The following is a 22,748-nucleotide window of genomic DNA, read 5'->3' on the forward strand; positions in this document are numbered from 1 at the left end:
TTCTTTTAGCTATCTTAATTTGCTTATGAGAGCTGGGATTTTGAATTTAGGAAAAGTTCTTAGAGCATAAACCCATCTTGTAGTTCAATCTAAACATGGAGAGGTAAGATAACATAGTACCTAAAAACACAGGTTGGCAAGGTGACTGAATCCCTGTATTATCACTTAACTAGTCATATAACATTAGACATTATAATATTTGAATCTTATGAGTATTATCTGGTATTAATATAAAGCACTTAGTAGCATGTTTGGCACTTAATAAGCACCTAATAAATACTACCTAAAATTCATGTATTAATAAAATCAAAGGTAACAAATTTCTCCATGCCATTGTATGAAATAATTTCATTCTTCTAGTAATCTTGTGAGGAAGATATATTAAGCAACATTATTTTCATTTCATGGATGAAAAACCACACATTCACAAGAATTAACTGACTCACTTAAATACTTAATGAGTGTTGATAGATGGAAATTGATATTGGTGGGATTTAATTCAAATTTTCAACATCGTATCTCTTGTTCCTCTTTACCCCATTATGCTACTTCCTCTAAAAATGATGTTAGATTTATTGTAGAACTCACATTTTTATTACCAATCTTTGACATTAGTCTGTCTGACTCTCTGAAACACAGTATCTTTGAATAATTAAAAAGGTATATATATATATATATATATATATATATATATATATATTTGTATGTATTTTAAATTATATGTTAAATGCACATACATACACATTTTCTGAGATGGATTATGTACTGATTTTCAAATTTATTTATTCATAAATAAGGAGATAACTATTTTTTGCAATTTATTTTATTGCAATTATTTTTACTTGTGATTACTAAAGAAAGTCAGATCAAATATTTGTAGACCATACAATGCAAGTTCTAATCCCTATTTTTCAGTTGACACATCACATAGGCCCTCTAACACAGCCTTTATTTAAGGACATCACAATTGCATTCTTTGGGAATCCCTGGAGATTCAAGCTCATTATATTTAGACTAGATTCAAACCTAGGCTGAACAACCAATGAGGAATGTATCCTAAACTAGTTACACAAGAAGCATTGTGCTTCATAAGCAAAATGGTATATTTATTTTTAAAAATGGACAACTGCCTATTTGCAAATAGCAGATGACATCAATAAATGTTTACCATCCAAATTAGGACACTGTGGTAATATTTTCCCAATATGTTTACTTCAGTATCTATACCACAAAATCGATTTTGAATATGTCCACAGAAATACTGTCAAATGAGAAATGACATTTCTGCATTTGGAATTTAAAATATCTTAAAAGCAAAGATCCTAATGCAATGGGATTATTGATAATTGCATTAACAAAATATAAATATCTTGAAGAAGAAAAGACATAATAGACTACTTTATTTATTTTCTTTGCCATTTCCCTTTTTAAAAAATTAGGTTGAAAAAATTCCTATTCAACTTTCAATTATTTAAGAACTACTTCATTTTGTGCAGTTTTTATTCTTGTTTACTTTCCTGCTGCCTCCATTTGACCACTTCACTGCTGTGCAGAAGAAGGGAGAAGGAAGAATTTTGAAATCAATCCAATATGAATCTTTCCTGCCTAGCATGGGAAAAGTTGAAAGTCCTGGCTCAATTTAGGTTTTAGTATATTCAGTTAATTGTTTTCACTTGGACTACCCTGTTTATTACTAATGCAGACAAACAGGTCTCACAAAAGGATTTTAAGTCAGTAACAAATATATTGTTCAACTTTATCTCTCTCTATAAAAGCCTTAGTGACTGTTCGACCACTTGACCTGTCAACCAGTTGCTATGACTTACATTGACCACAGATACTTATGGCAGGAGCTTCCCCCTGGTGATCAGTATGTTCCTAGTGTGGGAGCACTGCTTAGCTGTCAAACGGGCGCCAGACACTGGGCTCACAGCTGGTGAGCGCAGCTGCAGCAGCATGAGCCACTCCCTCTGTACGCCCCTTCTCCATCTGGACAGGGAGTGGGACTGGCATTGGGACTGACTGGGGACAAGCCTGCAGCCACTTCTGTCATGGGCATGCCAGCATCAACCTAGGATGGACACATAGAGACCACACTGGAGCAGGAGCAAGTCTACCAAGCAGCAGAGGCAGCAGGCACAGCGGGGGCCAGCAAGAGGACAGCCTCCTGCCACTTCAAGCAATACCACATCCCTCAGGGGATCTTAGACTGCAGGCTTTGGCCTGATCCTCACAGGCCAGGCCAAGGGACTCCACTGATGCATGAATCTGTGCACCGGGCCCCTAGTTTAATTATAAAAAAGGATTGTTGGTGTAAAAATAAAAACCAAAACTAAAGTGTCGTTTAAAATCTGTTAGGTTTAGGTGTGACACATCAGGAGAATCCAAGATGGCTGCTCGGGTAGGCACCTAGCCGCAGCCACTCGCAACAATTTCAATAAAATACAACTAAAATATAAAAGGGACATTACCCAGAACTACAGGAAAGTCGACTGACTGGAAATTCTACAACGAGCAGCAAGGAGAAAACCAGAAGGAAGCGCGGAGGAGCTGTAAAAGCCCAAGGTACGGAGACAAGCGGCGCGCGCGGAGAGGACGGAGCCGGAGAGGAGGGAGGCCGAGTGCCTGGCTGGCGTTCCCTAGCGGGAAGGAGATAAAACTCCGACTGTGCTGGGCCCCCGACTGCTCTGAACCCCAGTTCTACGCCAGACCCCGGGGACCCAGGCTTATCCATAGGGAGCTGGGCTGTAAGGCGAAACCCCGGGGAAGTGGCGAAAGGAGGTCCCTGCTGCGAGCACACTGCGTGCGCGCAGAGAAGGGCCGGCCGGCTGTGCCGTAGGACTGCCCTGGCGGGAAGGAGACAGGGGCTCCAGACTGCTCTGAACTCCATCTCCAACTCCACTTCCAACTGAACTGAACCCCAGTTTCGGGCCCATTGCGGGAGAGCCTACACTGTTTGGTAGCAGGCAAAAATCGAGGGCACCTTTCTCTCAGAGGTGCTTACAACAAGTACTGAAGGACCCTGAGTCTCAGGAGTGGCATAGGGCGGGGCTGACAGAAGCCAAGGCTGTAGGCTCCACCCTGAAACTCCGCCCCATCAGAAAAGCTGCCTGCGAAAATGCCTAAACCAAATAGATCACAAACGAAAGAAATGGAGGACAAAAAGCGACTGGATATAGAGTTCAAAACCACACTTATAAGGTTTTTCAAGAGTATCCTAGAAAAGGCCGATAAAATAAATGAGACCTATGAGGATATGAAAAGGGATCAACAAGAAATAAAGAATACATTGTCTGAAATAAAAAATATTATACAGAGTCCTAAAAACAGAATAGAAGATCGCAAGAATCAAGTCAAAGATTTGGAACATAAAGAGCCAGAAGACACTCCTCTGCAGAAGCTAGAAGGCAAGAGAATCCAGAAAATTGAAGATAATGTAAGAAACCTCTGGGACAACTTCAAACGATCCAACATCAGAATCATGGGGGTCCCAGAAGATGAGAGAGAGCAAGATATCGAAAACATACTGAAAGAAATAGTGACAGAAAACTTCCCCCACCTGGGGAAAGAATTGGACTTACAAGTCCAGGAAGCACACAGAACTCCAAATAAGAGGAATCCAAAGAGGACCACACCAAGACAAATCATAATTAAGATTCCAAGAGCAAAGGACAAAGAGAGAATATTAAAAGCAGCAAGAGCTAAGCAGGTGGTTACCTATAAAGGAGCTCCTATACGATTGTCAGCTGATTTCTCAACAGAAACCATGCAGGCCAGACGGGAATGGCAAGAAATATTCAAGGTGATGAATAGCAAGAACCTACAGCCAAAGATAATCTACCCAGCAAAGCTATCACTCAGAATCGAAGGTCAGATAAAGAGCTTCACTAATAAAAAAAAGCTAAAGGAGTTCATCACCACCAAACCAGAATTATATGAATTGCTGAAGGGGGTTCTTTCAGAAGAGAAAGTAAATAAAGATAAAAATTATGAACAACAAATACGTAACTATCAACAAGTGAATCTAAAAACCAAGGAAATTAAAAAAAAAATCTGATGAACAATATTAATTGTTGAATATAATAGAATCAGAGGTATGGAAGGGGAGTGAACTGATGATTCTTGGGGAAAAGGGGACAGGGGAATGTGGGAAGAGACTGAACATAAACTGTGCACCTATGGATGAGGACAATGGGGGTTGGGGAAAGGGCAGAGGGTGGGGTGGGAAGGGGGGGGGAAAGGAACACTTGTAATAATATGAACAATAAAAATTTATTTAAAAAAAAAAAATAAAATCTGTTAGGTTTAAAGTTGGTTTTAAGTTGATATTAAAGTATGAAAAAACTGCTTTTGTCAATGCAATAGATAAATGTGAAAACTAAATATACCAAGTAATTTTGTCATTATCAATTATAGAACCTAACAATAGCAACAGCGACACTGATCCCTATGATCATAAACAGAGGATCCTTAAAAGGCAAACCTGAGTATAAGATATTTCTATAAGATATATGCTGTTTTGTAATCTCATTTTCTGAATGTATTAGTTTAATGTGTTATAATTTTTACCATCCATTCTCTCATCAAAATCTAAATATCATTCATATAAATATATTTAAATTCAATCATCTGCATGAAAATTCATTAAACTATTTTAATACATATGGCTCCCTCTTCTTAATGGCTAGCATTTTAAATTATATTCTCTATGAAATTAAATAATACTAAAAAAAATGAGACAATATGTGGTTATAAAGCAAGGAATAACTGCTTTATTATCATATCTTATATGAAAAGCTCTCTTATATTTGAGTAGCTAACTTTCATTATAAAGTTCTTAAAAAGGAAGTCATTCATATATTCAACAAATATTTAGTATATTTCCTACACTATGTTAGGAACTGTACTAAACATTGAAAATGTAATGTGGAAAAATGAATATGTTTTCATCATTTGTGCAGTTTATATTGTAGCAGAGGAGTCCATTCATATCATTCATATATATATATATATATATATATATATATATATATATATATATATATAAAAGGGTAGTATGCAAATTGATCATACCTACACTACACCCACAAACCATGCCAATCAGCCAATCAGGAGCGAGTATGAAAATTAACCCAACCAAGATGGCTGCGGCCACTGAGAGAACAGGAGACTTCGGTTTCCCTAGCAATGGAGGAAGCCAAGCTTTCCGCCTGCCCTGGCCTGCCTTGGTCTCCACTTGAGAATACAAAGTTTCATTTATAGACGGTAAATAAATCCCAACAAAAATGGCTGTGGACACTGAGTGAGCAGGAAGATTGGCTCCACTCCAGGCTACAAAGTTTAAGTTATAGGAGATAAATAAATCCTAGATACCAGGGCCTCTGCTTGGATTGCTGGGGGTGTTGGCCAGCCTGCAAACCACCACAGGCCCCTCACCCAGGCCACCCCATGCCCCAAGGGAACCCCCACCCTGATCTGGGACATTCTTCAGGGCAAACCAGCTGGCCCCCACCCATGCAACAGGCCTCTATCCTATCCAATAAAAGATTAATATGCAGATTGACCATCACCCCAACACACAAGATGGCTGCCCCCATGTGGTCAAAGATGACTAGCCCCATATGGACACAAGATTGCCACCACAAGATGGCCAGCAGGAAGGGCAGTAGGGAGGAAACAGGCCTGCAAGGGAAGGCAGTTGGTGGCAATCAAGCCTGCAGAGGAGGGCAAATAGGGTTGACCAGGCTGGCAGAGGAGGAAAGTTGGGTGTGATGAGGCCTGCAGGGAAGGGAAGTTGGAGGGAACCCAGACCTGAAGGGGAGAGCAGTTCAGGGGACCAGGCCTGCAAAGGTTAGGGATGACCAGGCCTGCAGGGAAGGGCAGTTAGGGGCAAACAGGCTGGTAGGGAAGCAGTTAGACATCAATCAGGCTGGCAGGGGAGTGGTTAAGGGATGATCATGCTGGGAGGCAGAAGCAATTAGGGGCAATCAGGAGCCAACAGTCCCGGATTGTGAGAGGGATGTCTGACTGCCCATTTAGGCTCGATCCTGACTGCCTAAACAGGCAGTTGAACATCCCTCAAGTGATCCCAGACTGGAGAGAGTGCAGGCTGGGTTGAGGGGCACCCCCACCCGTGCATGGATTTTGTGCACCGAGCCTCTAGTGTGTGTGTGTGTTTGTGTGTGTATATATATATATATATATATATATATATATATATATATATAGAAAGGGCAATATGTTAATAAGACCAGATGCCCTTCCACATGTCATTGTGGACATCCTTCCAGAGAAAACTGCACTGAAGGGAAGCCCAGGTTCCTGGTGCCTGCCAGTGGCCAGAGCGAATCCCAAGTCCTGGGTGCCTGAGAGCAGCTGGAGGGAAGCAAGCCAAAGTCCTAGGTGCCAGAGGGATTCTGGTGCCGGCAGCCAGGGAAAGGAAGGCCTACTCTTGCACAGATTTCATGCATAAGGCCTCTAATATAAAATTTATATCTATATCTATATCTATATCTATATCTATATCTATATCTATATCTATATCATCTATATCTATATCTATATCTATATCTATATCTATATCTATATCTATATCTATATCTATATCTATATCTATATCTATATCTATATCTATATCTATATCTATTTCTATATCTATATGAGGAGAATTACTAGAATTATGTCTGAGTGTGCAAGAGGGGAGAGTTATCTAGTGGAAAGATTGGTTTCAGAAATGAACAGGCATAGTCCATCTGTACTAATAAGCAAAAATCAGAAAATATGGGTGCAGATGCTGATCTATGGGTAGATATGATGATAATAGTCTATGAAAGTTATCTTCTGAGAGTCTTAATATCCTCAGTGGAGTAAGATGAATAGCTGTGAAGATGGTGATGAAGTGTGGAAAGTTTGAAGACAGAAGAAAACATGTGATATTGTCACCAGAAGAGGAACATCCTATCTAATGAAATAGTGAGATGCAAATTAACCATAACCCAGCCACACCACAAGCCACATCTAATAGCCAATCAGGAGTGAATATGCAAATAAACATAACCAAGATGGCTGAGGCCATGGAGAGCAGGAGGGAGGCTTGGGTTGAGGCTTGAGCAGGAGGGAGCCCTTTCTACCTGCCCTTGTCAGCCCAGACCTCCACTTAAGGCTATAAACTTTTAACTATAGAAGGTAAATAAACCCCAACAGAAATGGCTGAGGCAAGGGAATGAGCATAAGACTTGGTTCCACTCCAGGCTACAAAATTTCAATTATAGAAAATAAATAAACCCCAGATACCAGGGCCTCCATTTGGGTCTCTGGGTGGCATGGCCAGCCTGAAAACCACCACAGGCCCCTCACCCAGGCCACCCCACACCCTAAGGGAACCCCCATCCTGATCTGGGACACCCTTCAGGGAAGACCAGGCCACTGACTTATCTAATAAAAGAGTAATATGCAGATTGACTATCACTCCAACACACAAGATGGCTTCCCCCATATGGTCAAAGATCCTGCCCCCATGTGGACACAAGATGGCTGCCACAAGATGGCCAGCAGGGGAGGACAGTTGGGAGGGACCAGGCCTGCAAGGGAGGGAAGTTGGGGGTGATGGGGCCTGCAGGGAATGGCAGTTGGGGGGACCTAGGTTTGCAGGGAAGAGCAGTTTGGGGGCGGGTGGGACACCAGACCTGAAAAAGAGGGCAGTTAAGGGTAAATAGGCTGGCAGGGGAGCAGTTAGGCATCACTCAGGCTGGCAGGGGAGTGGTTAGGGGGTGATAGTGCTGGCAGGCAGAAGCTGTTAGGGACAATCATGAAGGCAGACAGGTGAGCAGTTGGTAGCCAGAAGTCCTGGACTGTGGGAAGGATGTCTGACTGACCACCTACATGGGCAGTCAGACATCCCTCAAGGAGTCCCAGATTGGAGAGGGTGCACCGGGCCTCTAGTAAATAAATAAAAGAAGTTCAGAAGCAGGAAGGCTGTACTTAGAAGCTGCACTCATAAACTTAAAGGGATACCAACCAGGATTATTGTAGATTTTTCTCAGATCCTTTCAGTAATAGGTCGAGTTGGGTGCAGCCAGAATTATAATTTTACTCAGCATACAGTGACATGAGATAAAAGCAAGGTTGTCAAGGGGAGTCATCTAGTGATTAAGCATGGCTTTAAGCCATGCAAAAAGGGCAGAGAAAACATCAAAAGGAAAGAAATCCTGAGAAGGTGGTGGCATTAAGAGATTGACAGTTCTGCTGAGGTCAAAGGGTGGCTGGAGTAGAGAAAGAAGAGATATTCTAGAAAGACAGGATGTAGTCAGAAAGTAAACTTTTTCAGCTGACATTGATATTCCTGACATGATCTCGCTCAGACTCAAGAAGACAATGGTAACTCAGCAAGTGCTTGTTAAATTGTATCTAATTATATTTTTGCATCAATACCCTGAATCACTGAACTAAAAAACTTTACAAGCATAGAAACATTTGATTTTAGTACAAAGGTTTTAGATTCAAATGAACTTTTCTAAGATGAAAAAGACAACTCTTTCCATAAAAACATAATAGAAAAAGACTTCCTACAAATACCACATTTTGAATGATTTTGTGTTCTCTTAAATACATTAACATTTATGTTGATTACCTATAAGTGTTTATATAAATCAGTATGCTTGATAACAGTTATGGATAATGCATTTTGAAATGATCATTTTATGAATTTCACAGATCTCATCAACCCAATGGTTTACTCTGTGATATAAATGCCATATGCTGAAAAAATATATTAATGTTACATTTTGCATAAAAAGAAGGAAAAATATAGTTATGAGACATTAATGTAATATTTTAATTATGATACCAAGTTTTATAATTCTTTTCAATTTTAAGAAGGCAGGCAATTTTTTTTGTATATCTAATAAATGGAAATATATTTAAGAGCAGAAAGAATGAAATTTATTGAGAAAATGTTATAATCACTTTATTCCATTTTCACAATAATTTTTATAATGTGCTTTATTATTCACTTTAATTCATGAAGAAACTGGGTCTCTAAGACTAGCCAGGGCTTGAAAACAGGTCAACCTTATTCCACACACTATTATACTTAGCTGCCTCAATTAAATCTAGGATTTGAACTACTTTTGGGTATACATTTCAGCTACTCAAGATTAACAATGCAACACTTATAACAAAGCACTACATATTGCATTTGTTTCCAACATACTCTGCAGGTATCAAATACAACTGAAACTCTGACTGTAAGGAACACTAAAGGTTGGCCATGTAGCATTCCTAAAGGGACATTGTAAACTGCTTTTGTTCTATAATTATTTGGTCAAATTTCAGACAGTATGAATTTTCTGGAACTTTGAGGGTAATGTTCAGATAGTAAAGTTATTTCTGAAATTAACATGTTCCCAACAAGTGTCATAAGCCAAGTTCAGAATATAAAATCCACCAGATAGCAATTAGAAGGAACAAGGAGAAAGGAGGGGCTGCTGGAAATAGCAGGGTGTCAATATGAAGAAATTATAACTGATGGTCTGATAATGAAGGTGATGAGGAGAAAACTATGAAGTTAGTAGCAGAATTCTTAAATTATACTAATCTATTTTGTGTATAGGCAAGCTACATATACTAAAAGAAAGCTCAAAAACACAACCTATGATGAACTCAAGTCAATCTGGGAAATTTTAATTGCATTAATTACACTTAATTAACAAAAAAATGTGATATGAAACATCTTTTAGTAATTTCCATTAAGAATGAGTCATGTAAAATAAAATTTTTGATGTTTAAAAGGATAAGCTGTAATCTTATTTTGTGTATTAGCCCATATTCCCCAAGGAAATTTGGCATATGAGACAATGCTCTACTGAATAGTAAGTACTGATTAGAGAGGGATTTTATAGGGGCAATATGTTATATAGGAGGAAACAAAAGCATCCAGCAATTAGGTTAGCAAATTTGGGAGAAACTGTAGAGGTCTGTCATCTTAAAAAGGGCGAGGGAGAGAGAAGAAGGGAGGGAGGGAAGGAGGAAGGGAGAGAAAAAGATAAGAGATAGAGACAAAGAAGGAAGAAGAATAGGAGGAAGAGAAAGAAGAGGAGGAGGAATTGTAGGAGGAATAGGAGGAGGAAGAGGAGGAGGAGGAGGAGGAGGAGGAGGAGGAGGAGGAGGAGGAGGAGGAGGAGGAGGAGGGGGAGGAGGAGGAGGAGGAGGAGGAGGAGGAGGAGGGGGAAGAGGAGCTAAAGGTTTCCTGCAAAGATTCTGCCTCCTGTAGTGGTCTTATAGAGAGAAAAACCAAAGGCAGGTAAAGTAGTCAATAGTCTGAGGCGGTGATGCAATTGATTCTGCCTTAAAGATATATCTAGAGGAAAATTTGAGAGATCTTTATGGCCTTGACCAATCACAGGAATGAATCTGATTTAGTTAAAATGACACCAGATACCTTCCCCCACACTCTCTCTGCTTCAACAGCAAACATTTATTTTAAATAACTCACTATTACGTAAAACAAACTGTTTAAAAATCTTGCTTCATCTTTGACTAGCGATTTTATCCTTCATTATCAATTAACCACTGTATTGAGCACGGACTATGCCTATACTTTGAAAATGGCTATTGTGGATCTAGAAACAGTGTAACTAATGTGCAGCCGTTCTCAACTGGCTTTCAAGGAGTTTACACTAAAGCTGGGAGGGAGCATGGCCTTGTGGAGAGAGGGCTCACCATGCTTCAATACTAGTTCAGTTTTGTTCTCTTACAGTTTTCTAGGATTCAGGAAGACACAGAAGACAGTTTAATCACTCAGCTCAGAAAAGGTTCTGCTGCCACTCTACGGAAATGTACCAGTCTAGGTGACAGCCCAACAGACTTCAGGAAGATGAGGGCGTGAGAGCAACTTCCTTCTTCCTTATATTTAGATACATTGCCTAATTGTAAATTGCATCCCCCATGGAGTGTTACTAATATAGGTAAGTATTATTTGTTGATTGTAATTGCTGAGAAAGACATTGGAAAGAGATAAAGTCCTGGCATAAGACTGAGAAGGTGGCAGCAGAACAAACAGACTTGCTGCCATCCAATTCAGTAACAGAAATGGAGGGAGTCAATCCAGGCTTACTGTAACACTATGATCTTGGATATAGGTAGAAAAGAAGTCTTATATTGCCCCAACCAGTTTGGCTCAGTGGATAGAGCGTCGGCCTGCTGACTGAAGAGTCCCAGGTTTGATTCCCGTCAAGGACATGTACCTTGGTTGTGGACACATCCCCAGTAGGGGGTGTCTAGGAGGCAGCTGATTGATGTTTTTCTCTCATCGATGTTTCTAACTCTCTATCCCTCTCCTTTCCTCTCTGTAAGAAAATCAATAAAATATATTAAAAAGAAAAAGAAAAGAAGTCTTATAGTGAGGGAATTGCTAGTGATTTTTCAGATAAGCAACACATTAAGGGTGCTGAAAGTCAGACATTTAATAGGACAGAATAATTAGCTTTGCTCTAAACAAATGGCCTAATGAGTTGCCAAACACCAAAGAGCATACTTATTGCTAATTGAGAGCAGATGCACGGTAATGTGTTCTCTCCAAACCACCTAAGGCATATATATATATATATGTGTGTGTGTGTGTGTGTGTGTGTGTGTGTGTGTGTATATATATATATATATATATATATATATATATATAGTCTCCAACAGAGAGTCCATTCTTAATATGTACAACATTTAAAATACTTTTATCATTTAACTGGTTGCTCAGATGTTTTCTCAAATGTGTTTGAGAGAAACTCCCTTTCTTTACTGGAAATCGAGGATATTATTTGTCTTTAGTGTTTTGCATGCATTTGGGGGAAGGGGAGGAATAATTGGCAAGCTGGTAAAACACATAATAATGCCTTCAACTCTGATTGCCTTTCACTACAACTAACAATAGTAATTTTGCCCACTATGATGCTTTTAAAATCTATTCTTGTATAGAAATAAGTTTTAGAGGATAAGAGAAAAATCACTTAATTGCTGCAGAATTAGGAAGGGCTTTCACATTAATTCATTTTCATTAAAGTCATTTAATTATAGTGTCATAGTCCCTCTGAACTATGACAAATCAACAGTCATACTTAAAACTGAATCACCAGCTAATTAAACATTGTCATTCATTATTTTGCTTTATCATATAAAACAATTTACTCTGTTATGGCCATGAATCAGCTCTTTAAACAGGCAAAGACTATTTATTCAGAGATCACTCTATATAAAATGCATTCATCACAAATGGACATGGGCTTTTATTTAACTATTGAATTAAGATATGCATAGTAAAGGATAAAAGATGCATTGGTATGGAAAGCTGATGCATTCACCCATGGATTACTGCATGTAATTTGAGGATTAGAAAGACTTAAGAAAGGGTAATTTACAGATATTTATTTACACCTCTCTCTCTCTCTCTCTCTCTCTCTCTCTCTCTCTCTCTCTCTGTCTCTCTCTCTCTCTGTCTCTCTCTCTCTCTCTCTCTCTCTCTCTCTCTCTCTATATATATATATATATACAATATATATATGTGTGTGTGTTAATATGTTAATATATATTAGTGTGTGTGTATATATATATATATATATATATATATATATATATATATATATCCTATCTAATAATAGAGTAATATGCAAATTAACCATCACTTCACGACAGAAACAGCAGCCCCCATAGCCACAAAATGGCGGCGCCCAGTCAGCTCAACCCTGCTGCTGGAGTATCTGGCCTGTCTGCAGGATCTGCCTCCTTACTCCACTACTGCTGCGGTGTCTGGGCTTGTCAGCTCTACTGGAGTTGGGGGACCAAGCCCCGAGGCTTGATTCACCCCCAGACACAACAACAGACAGAGCCAGGACAGTGGGGCATGGAGGCTTCGTTTGCAGGGTGATGGCAGGGAAGCCCCAGGCCTGGCAGACAGAGTCCAGACAGCAAGGCTAGTGAGGCTGCAGCAGGGAAGCCCCAGGGCCAGCAATCAGAGCCCTGACAGCAGGGCTTGGGAGCTTCCTTAGCACAGGGGAGGTGGGAACACCCCAAGGCCTAGCAGACAAAGCCTGGATAGCAGGTCATGGTTGCCCTTCACTAACCCCCCTGCCAGCCTGGTTAACCCAAACTGCCCCCTCTTGCCAGTCTTGTTGCCCACAACTGCTCCCTCTGCCGGCCTGGTCGCCCCTCAGTGTCCCCTTCTGTTGGCCTGGTCAGCCCTCATTGCCTCCCCCGGCTGGCCTGGTTGCCCCATGCAACCTGCTGTTCAGTTGTTTGGTCATCCCTCGCTAACCCCCTTCCAGCCTTATCACCCCACACAGCCTGCTGTTTGGTTGTTACTATGAGGGCATTGTGACCAATTTGCATATTACTCTTTTATTAGTATATATTATATATGTACATATATATATATTCAGTATGCAACATATCTCAATAAAAATATGAAAATATAAGGTTATTTATCTATGGAGATACAGATATATAGGTATAGATATCATATATATGTATATGTATATGTATATGTATATATATAATGTCATTTCAGAGAATTGACTGAAATTTTCTTTAAAAATGATCAAGGTAATTGTACTTATTTTTAAAATGAAAGACTAGAATCTTTTTGAAAGAATAGAATCTTTTTCTGAACACAGAGGTTGAAATCTCATTTTCCAGTTCATTTTTTTTCCAGTTCATTAGGTGAGCTCAGTGTTCCAAGTAGGCAAATGTTCCAAGCACTGGGTGTTTTCAATGTTTCAAGTATGCAAAAATTAAGAAATAGCATTTGTCCTTAAAAATGTATACTGTAATGAAATCAAAGTATATAATTATTAGATTCCTAGCCTGTATCCAATAATGAGACTATGTATTTATATTATATGAAGCAATGTATATAGGGTGTCAGAAAAATGTATACACAGTTTAACAGCTGATTGCTGTTAAATGAAAATGAAATGAATTTTAATAAACACTGCCTTTATAATTATTCAAGCGTGTGCATACATTTTTTAGGACACCCTGTATTTTAAAAATTGACCATATACTTGGCCACAATGTGAAAGTCAATAAATAATGAGAAATTAGTATCATTCTGAGCATACAGTCTGCAATGTATCTCAATAAAAATGTGAAAACAAACTAACAAAAACAATATATATATATATATATATATATATATATATATATATATATATATATTCACTTTAAATATAAGTGAACTAACAAGCAAAATAGAGGCTGACTCATAGACTGATATAGACTGATAGTTATTGGGTTGGGGTGAGTTTGGGGATGGGGGAGGTAGAAGGATTGAGCAAAAAAGGAAAAAACAACAACTCATGGTTGCAGACAACAGTGTGGTGACTGCCCAGGGGAGGGGTATTACAGGAGGTATAGGGGGATAAATGGTGATGGGAGGAGAATTCACTTGGAGTAGTGAACACACAATACAGTGTACAGATCAAGTGTGGTGGAATTGTGCACTTTAAATCTGTATAATTTTGTTCACCAATCCTATATAATAAAAGAATAATATGTAAATTGACCATCACTCCAAGACATAAGATGGCTGCTCCCATGTGGTCAATAATGGCTGCCCCTATGTGAACACAAGATGGCTACCACAAGATGGCCAGCAGGGGAGGGCAGTTGTGGAAAGTTAGGGTGACCAGGCCAGCAGAGGAGGGCATTTGGGGGGTACCAGGTCTGCAGGGAGGGCAGTTGGAGGAGACCAGGCCTTCAGGGGAGGGAAGTTGTGGGTGATTATGCCAGCAGGGAGAGAAATTAGGGGTGACCAGGCCAGCAAGGGAGGGCAGTTAGGGATAATCAGGCCAGCCAGGGAGCAGTTAGGCATTGACCAGGCTGGCAGGGGAATGGTTAGGGAGTGATCAGGCTGGCAGGCAGAAGTGGTTAGGGGCAATCAGGCAGAGGCAGGGAGCCAGTAGTCCTGGATTGTGAGAGGGATGTCCAAGATTCGAGAGGGTGCAGGCTGGGCTGAGGAACACACCCCCTCCCCGTGCACTGGGCCTCTAGTAAATTCAATAAAAAGAAAAAAAAGTGCACCCAATGGCAAAAAGTATATATTGGAATAATAAAAACAACCGAATAAACCCTAAGAAAGGAGAGGAGTAATAATAAAAATAGCTGTAGTAGGAAGTAAAAAACTAGAAATTAATAATTGGAAGATAAACCAACAGCCAAACAATAGAGAGACTAATAAGCCAAAAAGATATTTAAACAATTAGCAGAATATAAAATCCTCTGGCAGGATGACTCTCATAAAATGTATGAAAGACTTTCTTGAGAAAAATGGAAAACTTTTTGTAAGACATAAAATAAAACCTAAATAAGGGTAAATGTTCATGGATTATAATACTTACTATCACAAAAATATAAATTCTTCCCAAATTAATCTTTAAATTTAAGCCAGTTAAAAAAATTCCAACAGATTGGTTGTGAACCTCAACAAGTTGAACCTAAAATACACGTGGAAGAATTGAGTACTAAGAACAGCAAGATATATTTGAAAAAGAAAAGAAAGAAGAACTTGTATTATCAGAGATTGAAACTCAATATTATGTTTTAGTTATTAGAACAATGTGCTATTGGCACAGGAACAGGCAAATAAGCCAATGATGCAGGATGGGGAGTTTAGAAAAATGTCTTTTGTATGTAAAACAGATAGAATTATAAATTAGTGGGGAAACAAAAGACTATTTAATAAGTGTTGCTGAAACAATCATCTATTCATATGGAATTTTGATCATATATATATATATATATATATATATATATATATATGTAGCACAAAAAATAAGTTTTAAGTGAATCAAAGGCCTAAATGTAAAAAGAAACTAACAGTTTGAGAAGAAAATACAGATTTTCTTTTATGATATTTGGGTAGAAAATTTTTCTTAAATAAGCTATGAAAATACATAATATAAAGAGAAGAGTGATACACTTTAATAAATTAAAATGTCAACTTCTCTATGGCAAATGTCATCTCAAGCAAAGCGAAAAGACAGGCCACAGGTTGGAAGATGGTATTTGTAACTCATTTAACCAAGGGACTGATGTCTACATACATAATAAACAATCCAAAATAAAAATGTACCAAAAAGAAATTTGTAGAGAAAGATACCTTACACTTGCCAATAAGAAGAAATAAAAAAGAAATCCAACTCTTCTAATGATTAGGGAAATATAAATTAAAATACTGAGCTATTCTACCATCTGATTGGGCAACATTTAAAATATATAATAACCACAAGTGTTGGCAAAGATATAAAACAATTGGAATTGGGTACTTTGCTTTTACAATTGGATCCACATTGGTCATCAAGGACAGATTTCAGAAACATAATGTGGAATGAAAAACTTGCAGAACTATATATACAATGTATTAGTATTTCATTGAAATTTTAAGCATACTAACTCTGAGAGGGAGAAAGTGGCAATGAGAATTTACAAGTTTCTATAAGGTTTTATGTATTTATTTATTTTTAAACTAGGGTGTGATATCTATAATAAATGTTAACATTTTAATCTCATCAAAGGCACATGTGGTCTCATTATTTTCTTCATGCTTAACAGCTTAAGTATTAAGACAATATCACTATTTTAAATATAACTGTCAAATGTCTTTAATACTAAATTGAGTTTTAAATGAGATTGAGCCAGGTAAAAGAGAGAAAGATAATTCAGGCAGTGAAAATAATATAGAGTCAAGGAGATGGTGACTGCATTAAATATTAAGTATCTCGACCATAAGGTTAAAAAATGCAGATCATCTTTGTTGAGATGGGAGGATGGAATGGAAGTGTAGGCAGAGGTCAATTGTGGGACTTGCTGTGTTAGGGAGCCTACACTCTGTCCTAGGTCAGTTGAAGTGTCTTAAATAAATATAACCTAGTAATATTTGCAATGTGTAAAGATTGCTAAAGCTACTTTGTGGAGAAATGTGGTGGCAATAATGGGGATGGAGAGACCAATTAGGAGGCTATTTAAGTAGTCTAGGCCAGTGGTTGGCAAACAGTGGCTCTTGAGCCACATGTGGCTCTTTGGCCCCTTGAGTTTTTAGCAAAGGTCAGCTTAGGAGTACCCCAATTAAGTTAATAACAATGTACCTACCTATATAGTTTAAGTTAAAAAAAATTTGGCTCTCAAAAGAAATTTCAATTGTTGTACTGTTGATATTTGGCTCTGTTGACTAATGAGTTTGCCGACCACTAGTCTAGGAAAAAGAAAGAGACTAAATTAAGATTGTATGGGATCAGAGAGAAGAAAACAGACTTGACTATTCATATATTTAAAAGGTACAGGCAGGATTTGGTGACAATGCATATGATAGACAGAGGGAAGAATGGATAATTATAATAATAATGGATGCCTGTGTGGATAATAATAACATTAACAGAGAGCTGGATATGGAGAAAAAGCAGACTGGTGTGGATGATGAGTGTGGTTTTAAATATATTATGTTTGTGGAACATATTACAGTTATGTTCAGCATGCAGTTGGCTATATCAATCTAAAACTCAAGGGAGAGGTCAGAGCTTGATATGAAGTAGTCACTATCCCAAGGACCAAGGATACAAAAGATATTGCTACATGACAGGCTAAAGCTGTATTTTGTGGTTACTCATTACTTACTGCAGTGTCATTTCTATATTTTCCAGCACTCAGTCATACCACTTAACATGTCTTCAGTATAAGAGATGAAGTCCATAGCCTACATAGGGTCTTTAAGGTAAAGAGTTGTATGGAAAACACAGCTTATTCTTGTATTATTATTTATTAAATATTTCATTATTTTCCATATAAAAAACTGTCAACCTACTTTTGCCCCACCCTGTATAAATGCACATTGAATATTTTTAAAAGAATGCTTCTGTATAATCTTATTAACCTGCCAAACATTTATTGAGCACTACTATGTATGCTGGGTATGGTGTTATTGGCTTCAACTAGAGAGATGAATAAAATAGTCCCCGATTTCCAGGATTTCACAATGTAGTCAAATATATAGGGATATATAGATATTAAAGTACAAAGTGAGATAAGTTCAAAGCAAAAACACACTCAAAGCATATAATTGGAAGTAGCAATCAGTTATGTTTGTGTACAGGCAAATTTCTCAGAATAAGTGGCATCTGAAACATCTTTTGAAAGGTGAAGATGACCCAGTCTGCTTAATGAGGGGCAGCAGAAGGGAGGCAGGAATATTTTGAAAAGAGAAAAAAACAGAGTTCCTTGTGTCACAGATAAGTAGCTGATGCATTTGGGAATTGCCTGTGGGTGAAATGGAAAGGAGAAAGGATAGCTGGAGATTGGTGGGAGAGGGAGATGAAAGCTAGTCATGCAAATTATGTAGATATCTTTCTGTGCTCAATAGTTCACTTATTCAACGTTTTCTTATAAAATGGTATCTTTGAATGATAAAAGGAAAAGTTGTGAATCAAGGTGGCAGATGGAAGAACTGAAAATGAAAAGTAAAGATTGGAGGCCACAGGGACGACCAAGGTCAGCTTTAAACTCAGCCTCTAGATGAGTTAGTTCATCGTGTGGAGTCACTCATCAACTTCTAGCACATTTCAGGCAAATTTTTACCAGATCAAGTAGTACTTAAGTGAGTCTGTCTAAAAATTAACATTCTATTTCTGTCTATGATACCAATACTGACAGTGGTATTCTCTCATGATATTCTCTCGTGTCTTGACTCTCTTCCACCAGGGCTATTCCAGCCTTGCTAACTGTGGTGCTGACACTGCACTTATTCTCTTCTATCTGTCCCTTTTGCACTTGATAGATCCCAAAAGGATGTATTATGCTCCTTAAGTAACTGTCAAGGTCTCTGCCATAGAAGTCAGTGACAGCTTTTTAAGGTATGATTTCTGAAACGGGTCATGTGTTAAAATCTTTCACCATTTGTGTAATTTCCAGGAATGGCGCACCTAACCTTTTGTCCTATTCTGACTCTGCAGAGCGGTTTGCTGTGTCTTACATGTCGTTTTGTGTAAATATTTTCAGAATATAGAGACTATAAGCATAGCTAAAAGTCCCTAAGTAATACTCACAAGGACTTTTAAGGATGCTCCCAAACTTAAGGTCCCCAAATGTCCTATTTAATAGGAGTTGTGTGTTTATACTTGGTGATTATTTCTTTTCTGATCCTCTTTAAGATAGATTTTTAATTATTTGGATTTTCCAGCCAAACCTTCCTGAAGATCAAGGAATATGGCATATTTCCACACCCTATGTTTCTCAGAAATTAAAATTTGAAAATAGCATTTAATGTGTGAATGTATGTAAATAAATAAGCAGTATTAGTTGTTAATAAAGTGCAGAGATACCAATCCATCTAAATATGTGGCCTGTAAATCTAATCTTAAAACAGTAAAGGTAGAACTTAATGTCATCTTATAATGGGCCTAAGTCTAGTTGCTATTCTCTAAGCCTGCATATACTGGACTTTTAACATTGTTTTCCTGAAAACATTCTAAGTGGTAAGTTAAGTTGGATAGAAGAATGTGTGTGTCCACTGTTTGTATTCTGATTGTTTCCTTCAAATGAAATGCTCTCCTTTCCAGATGCTACCATGCTTCATAGAAATCCTCAGACTACATCTTTTACTTGAGTTCTTCTTTAATAATAAAGCAATCTTAATTAATCTTTCTATTCTCGAAGAATTTGTAATTGTACTATGTAATTAAACATTTCATTGTATAGTGTTCCTTTATGATATTCACTGATTACTGATAGGGGTTACACCTCTTTCCCCAGTGACACTAAACTTCTCTATGACTCTCACAGACTTACACTCTAGACATCTCGCCAGCTATTCACACCAGTACATTTCAACAAGTGTTCCATGTTCATCCAGAATAGCCTTTCATTCATGAACTCATTTAATCATTATGTGTTGAGTTCCTACAATGTACCACACACCGTTTTAAGCAATTCAGATACACCATTAACAAACACAAAAAAATTGAGACATCATTGAATTTTAATTCTAGTAAGAACAGTCCAGATAATACATAAATGATGTAAATATATAGTATGTCAGTTTCTCATAAGTATTATTAAGAAAATAAGAGGTAGAAAGAATTAGGGTTTGCTTCTAGGGAATAACAACGGAAAGTCTTAATATTAAACAGGACAGTCCAGGAATTTTTAGAAATGCCATAGCTAATGTGATCAAGAGATTTTCCTAGTGTCCTTAACAAAACAGATTAAATCAAGGTGCCTATTTACCTAGAATTAAGCCAATCTTATCCAACTTCTTTCTTTTTTTAGGGTGCTTAAATTAATATTTTCCTTTAAAAAATTTTAAAGCAGCTCCAATAAGCTATGATCGATACACAAAAAAACTGCACATATTTAATATGTGCGTTTTGGTGAGTTTTGGATATATGCAAACTCCAGTGATACCATCACTACAATCAAGTTAATGGACACACCCAACATCTCCCATAGGTTCCTGTGTCCCCTTGTTGGTTTTATGTTTCTTCTTCTTTGTTTTTTACTTCATGAATGAAGGTGTGTGTGTTTGTGAACATTTTAACAGAAGTTACATTTTTAACAAATTTTGAAGTTCACAAGATCATATTGTCAATTATAAGCACTATGTTTAATATCAAGCATATCTCCAGTCCATTATGAAGTCTTAAAGAAAGGATTTATATTTTTATTTTTATAGACAATACCCCTGGTCCTCCACCACATATTCTGAGAATGAAGAAAACAGTGTAAAGGCAGTAAAATACTCTAAAAAAAAAAAGGTTAAATAACATAACTAAATGCAAAGGGAAATCAGGCACACCAGTAAGAGAAGGGGAGAGAGGTTTTCTGTCATTAACTGATAGAGTAAGATTTAACTTCTCAATAAAGTTAACTTAGAGGTGCAAAAAAAATAAAAGAAAAAATATCATACTATTTTCTAAGAGAAAACATTAAAACATATTTTCAGTAAAAATTATTTAGAGATGAGATGAAATCTTACCATTTTTACTGATGTCGAGTTCTTTAAGGTTAACTAAACTAGCAATAGTGGTTGGCAGACTTGAAAGGTCATTGTCAGGAATACTTAGTTTTCGTAGAGCTTGACAGTTGAACAATTGCTGTAAAAAATAATGATTAATTAGAACTCAATTTGGTTAAATCCATTCATATGTAAACTCAGTAACAAAATTCATCTTTATAAATGTGGTAGTGAAAGGACCAGCTACAAACTCTCACCTTCTTCCACTCCAAAACTCTCTAGTGTTTTCAGAATGTTTCCCATTCCCAAGTTAGTACCTCTCTCTTCTCTGCTGCCCAGATTCAAACCCCAAAGTATTCTACTTTTCCTCCTTCTGTTTACCATTAATGTCCAATTTGCCACTGACCCTATAGATTTTATTCTTTGAAAAAATTTCTGTAGTTGTCCCTTCTTTTTTATTCCCACAGATATAAGATTACTTCAATTCTCTTTTCCTGTCACTGTGTTAGATTTCAGAAAGTAGCATTTCAATTTAATCATTTAAAAGAATTCTTTATATAACATGCAAAAATTGATATATATTTGAGTATATGAGCTCCCATTTCTCTTGTTTCCCCCCACACTGCTCATAAATATATAATTAGTGAAACATACAACTTCTGATACTTGGTTAAAAAAGTCACTAGTGATTGGTTAATTTCTGCCATTAGTCCAAAGTACTAGATGGGAAAATGTTTAAAGGGTGCTTGTTCAAAATGTGAATTGTTGCGCTGTACCCAAAGACATACTGATATAGTAGGTCTGGGATGGAAGTCAACATCTGCATTTTAAAAAATATTTATTTATTTATTTATTTATTTCAGAGAGGAAGGTAGCAGAAGAGAGAAACATCAATGATGAGAGAGAATCATTGATTGGCTGCCTCCTACATGACCACAGAGCGGATTGAGCCTGCAACCCGGGCACGTGGCATCTGCCCTAACCGGAAACAGAACTTCGACCTCCTGGTTCACAGGTCGACACTCAACCACTGATCCACATCAGCTGGGCATCAACATCTTGTATTTTAAAGAAGAACTCTAGTGATCTGGTTATTCTGATGTATGTGTTTATAGTACCATATTTTGGGAAACAAGATTTTTTTGCTATGTCCATCTTATCTTGATTACTCAAGATATGAACAGCTGGGACAGAATTTTTATTCTTTCTGGAAGAATTATCTTAATGAGATCCTTTCTGTTTGACATTTCTAATTATGTTTTGCTAAATTTCCACAGATGAAGCCTTTGGTATCCATGACGATGCAATTGGCCCACAGTACATTTAACTACCACTTGTTCTTACATGTAATTCATTATTTATAGGCAGAAATGATGTAAGTCATAATTGTTATTTCTTAACTCATTAGTTCTTTTAAAAAATAGATTGTATTGGTTGATACTTAAGATGAAATATATATTTTCTTGCTTTTGGTTACTCACTTGTAGCTTTTTACATAGATTATTTGCAATTCTTCATGTAGTGCTAGAATTTTAATATGCTGTACAGAAATGTTGCCATTTTCTTAATAACAGTTAAAAATAGAAGTTTGATAGTTCCTATTAACATACAATTTTTCTTTAAAAATAGAAAAATAAATGTCTACACTCATGGTAAAATTTAACTAAATTTTCATCCATCTAGATCACATGTGTCAAACACAAGGCCCGCGGGCCAAATCCAGCCCGCCAGGCCTTGCAATGTGGCCCGCACCGCGCTGTCA

General features: G+C 37.6%; 1 protein-coding gene across 12 annotated transcripts in view; it reads right to left on the minus strand.

Annotated features, from left to right (window-relative positions):
• The window catches only part of LRRC7 (leucine rich repeat containing 7), a 475,871-nt gene that overhangs the window by 260,659 nt on the left and 192,464 nt on the right, over window positions 1-22,748 (minus strand). For all 12 annotated transcript variants that reach the window (XM_084871851.1, XM_084871861.1, XM_084871862.1 and 9 more), the window contains one exon: window positions 21,008-21,125. In XM_084871851.1, the coding sequence (XP_084727977.1) occupies window positions 21,008-21,125 (118 nt within the window). The remainder of the gene's footprint in view (window positions 1-21,007; window positions 21,126-22,748) is intronic.

The sequence above is a fragment of the Pipistrellus hanaki genome, assembly GCF_964339955.1.
Source record: "Pipistrellus hanaki genome assembly, chromosome: 2".
Taxonomy (NCBI): domain Eukaryota; kingdom Metazoa; phylum Chordata; class Mammalia; order Chiroptera; family Vespertilionidae; genus Pipistrellus; species Pipistrellus hanaki.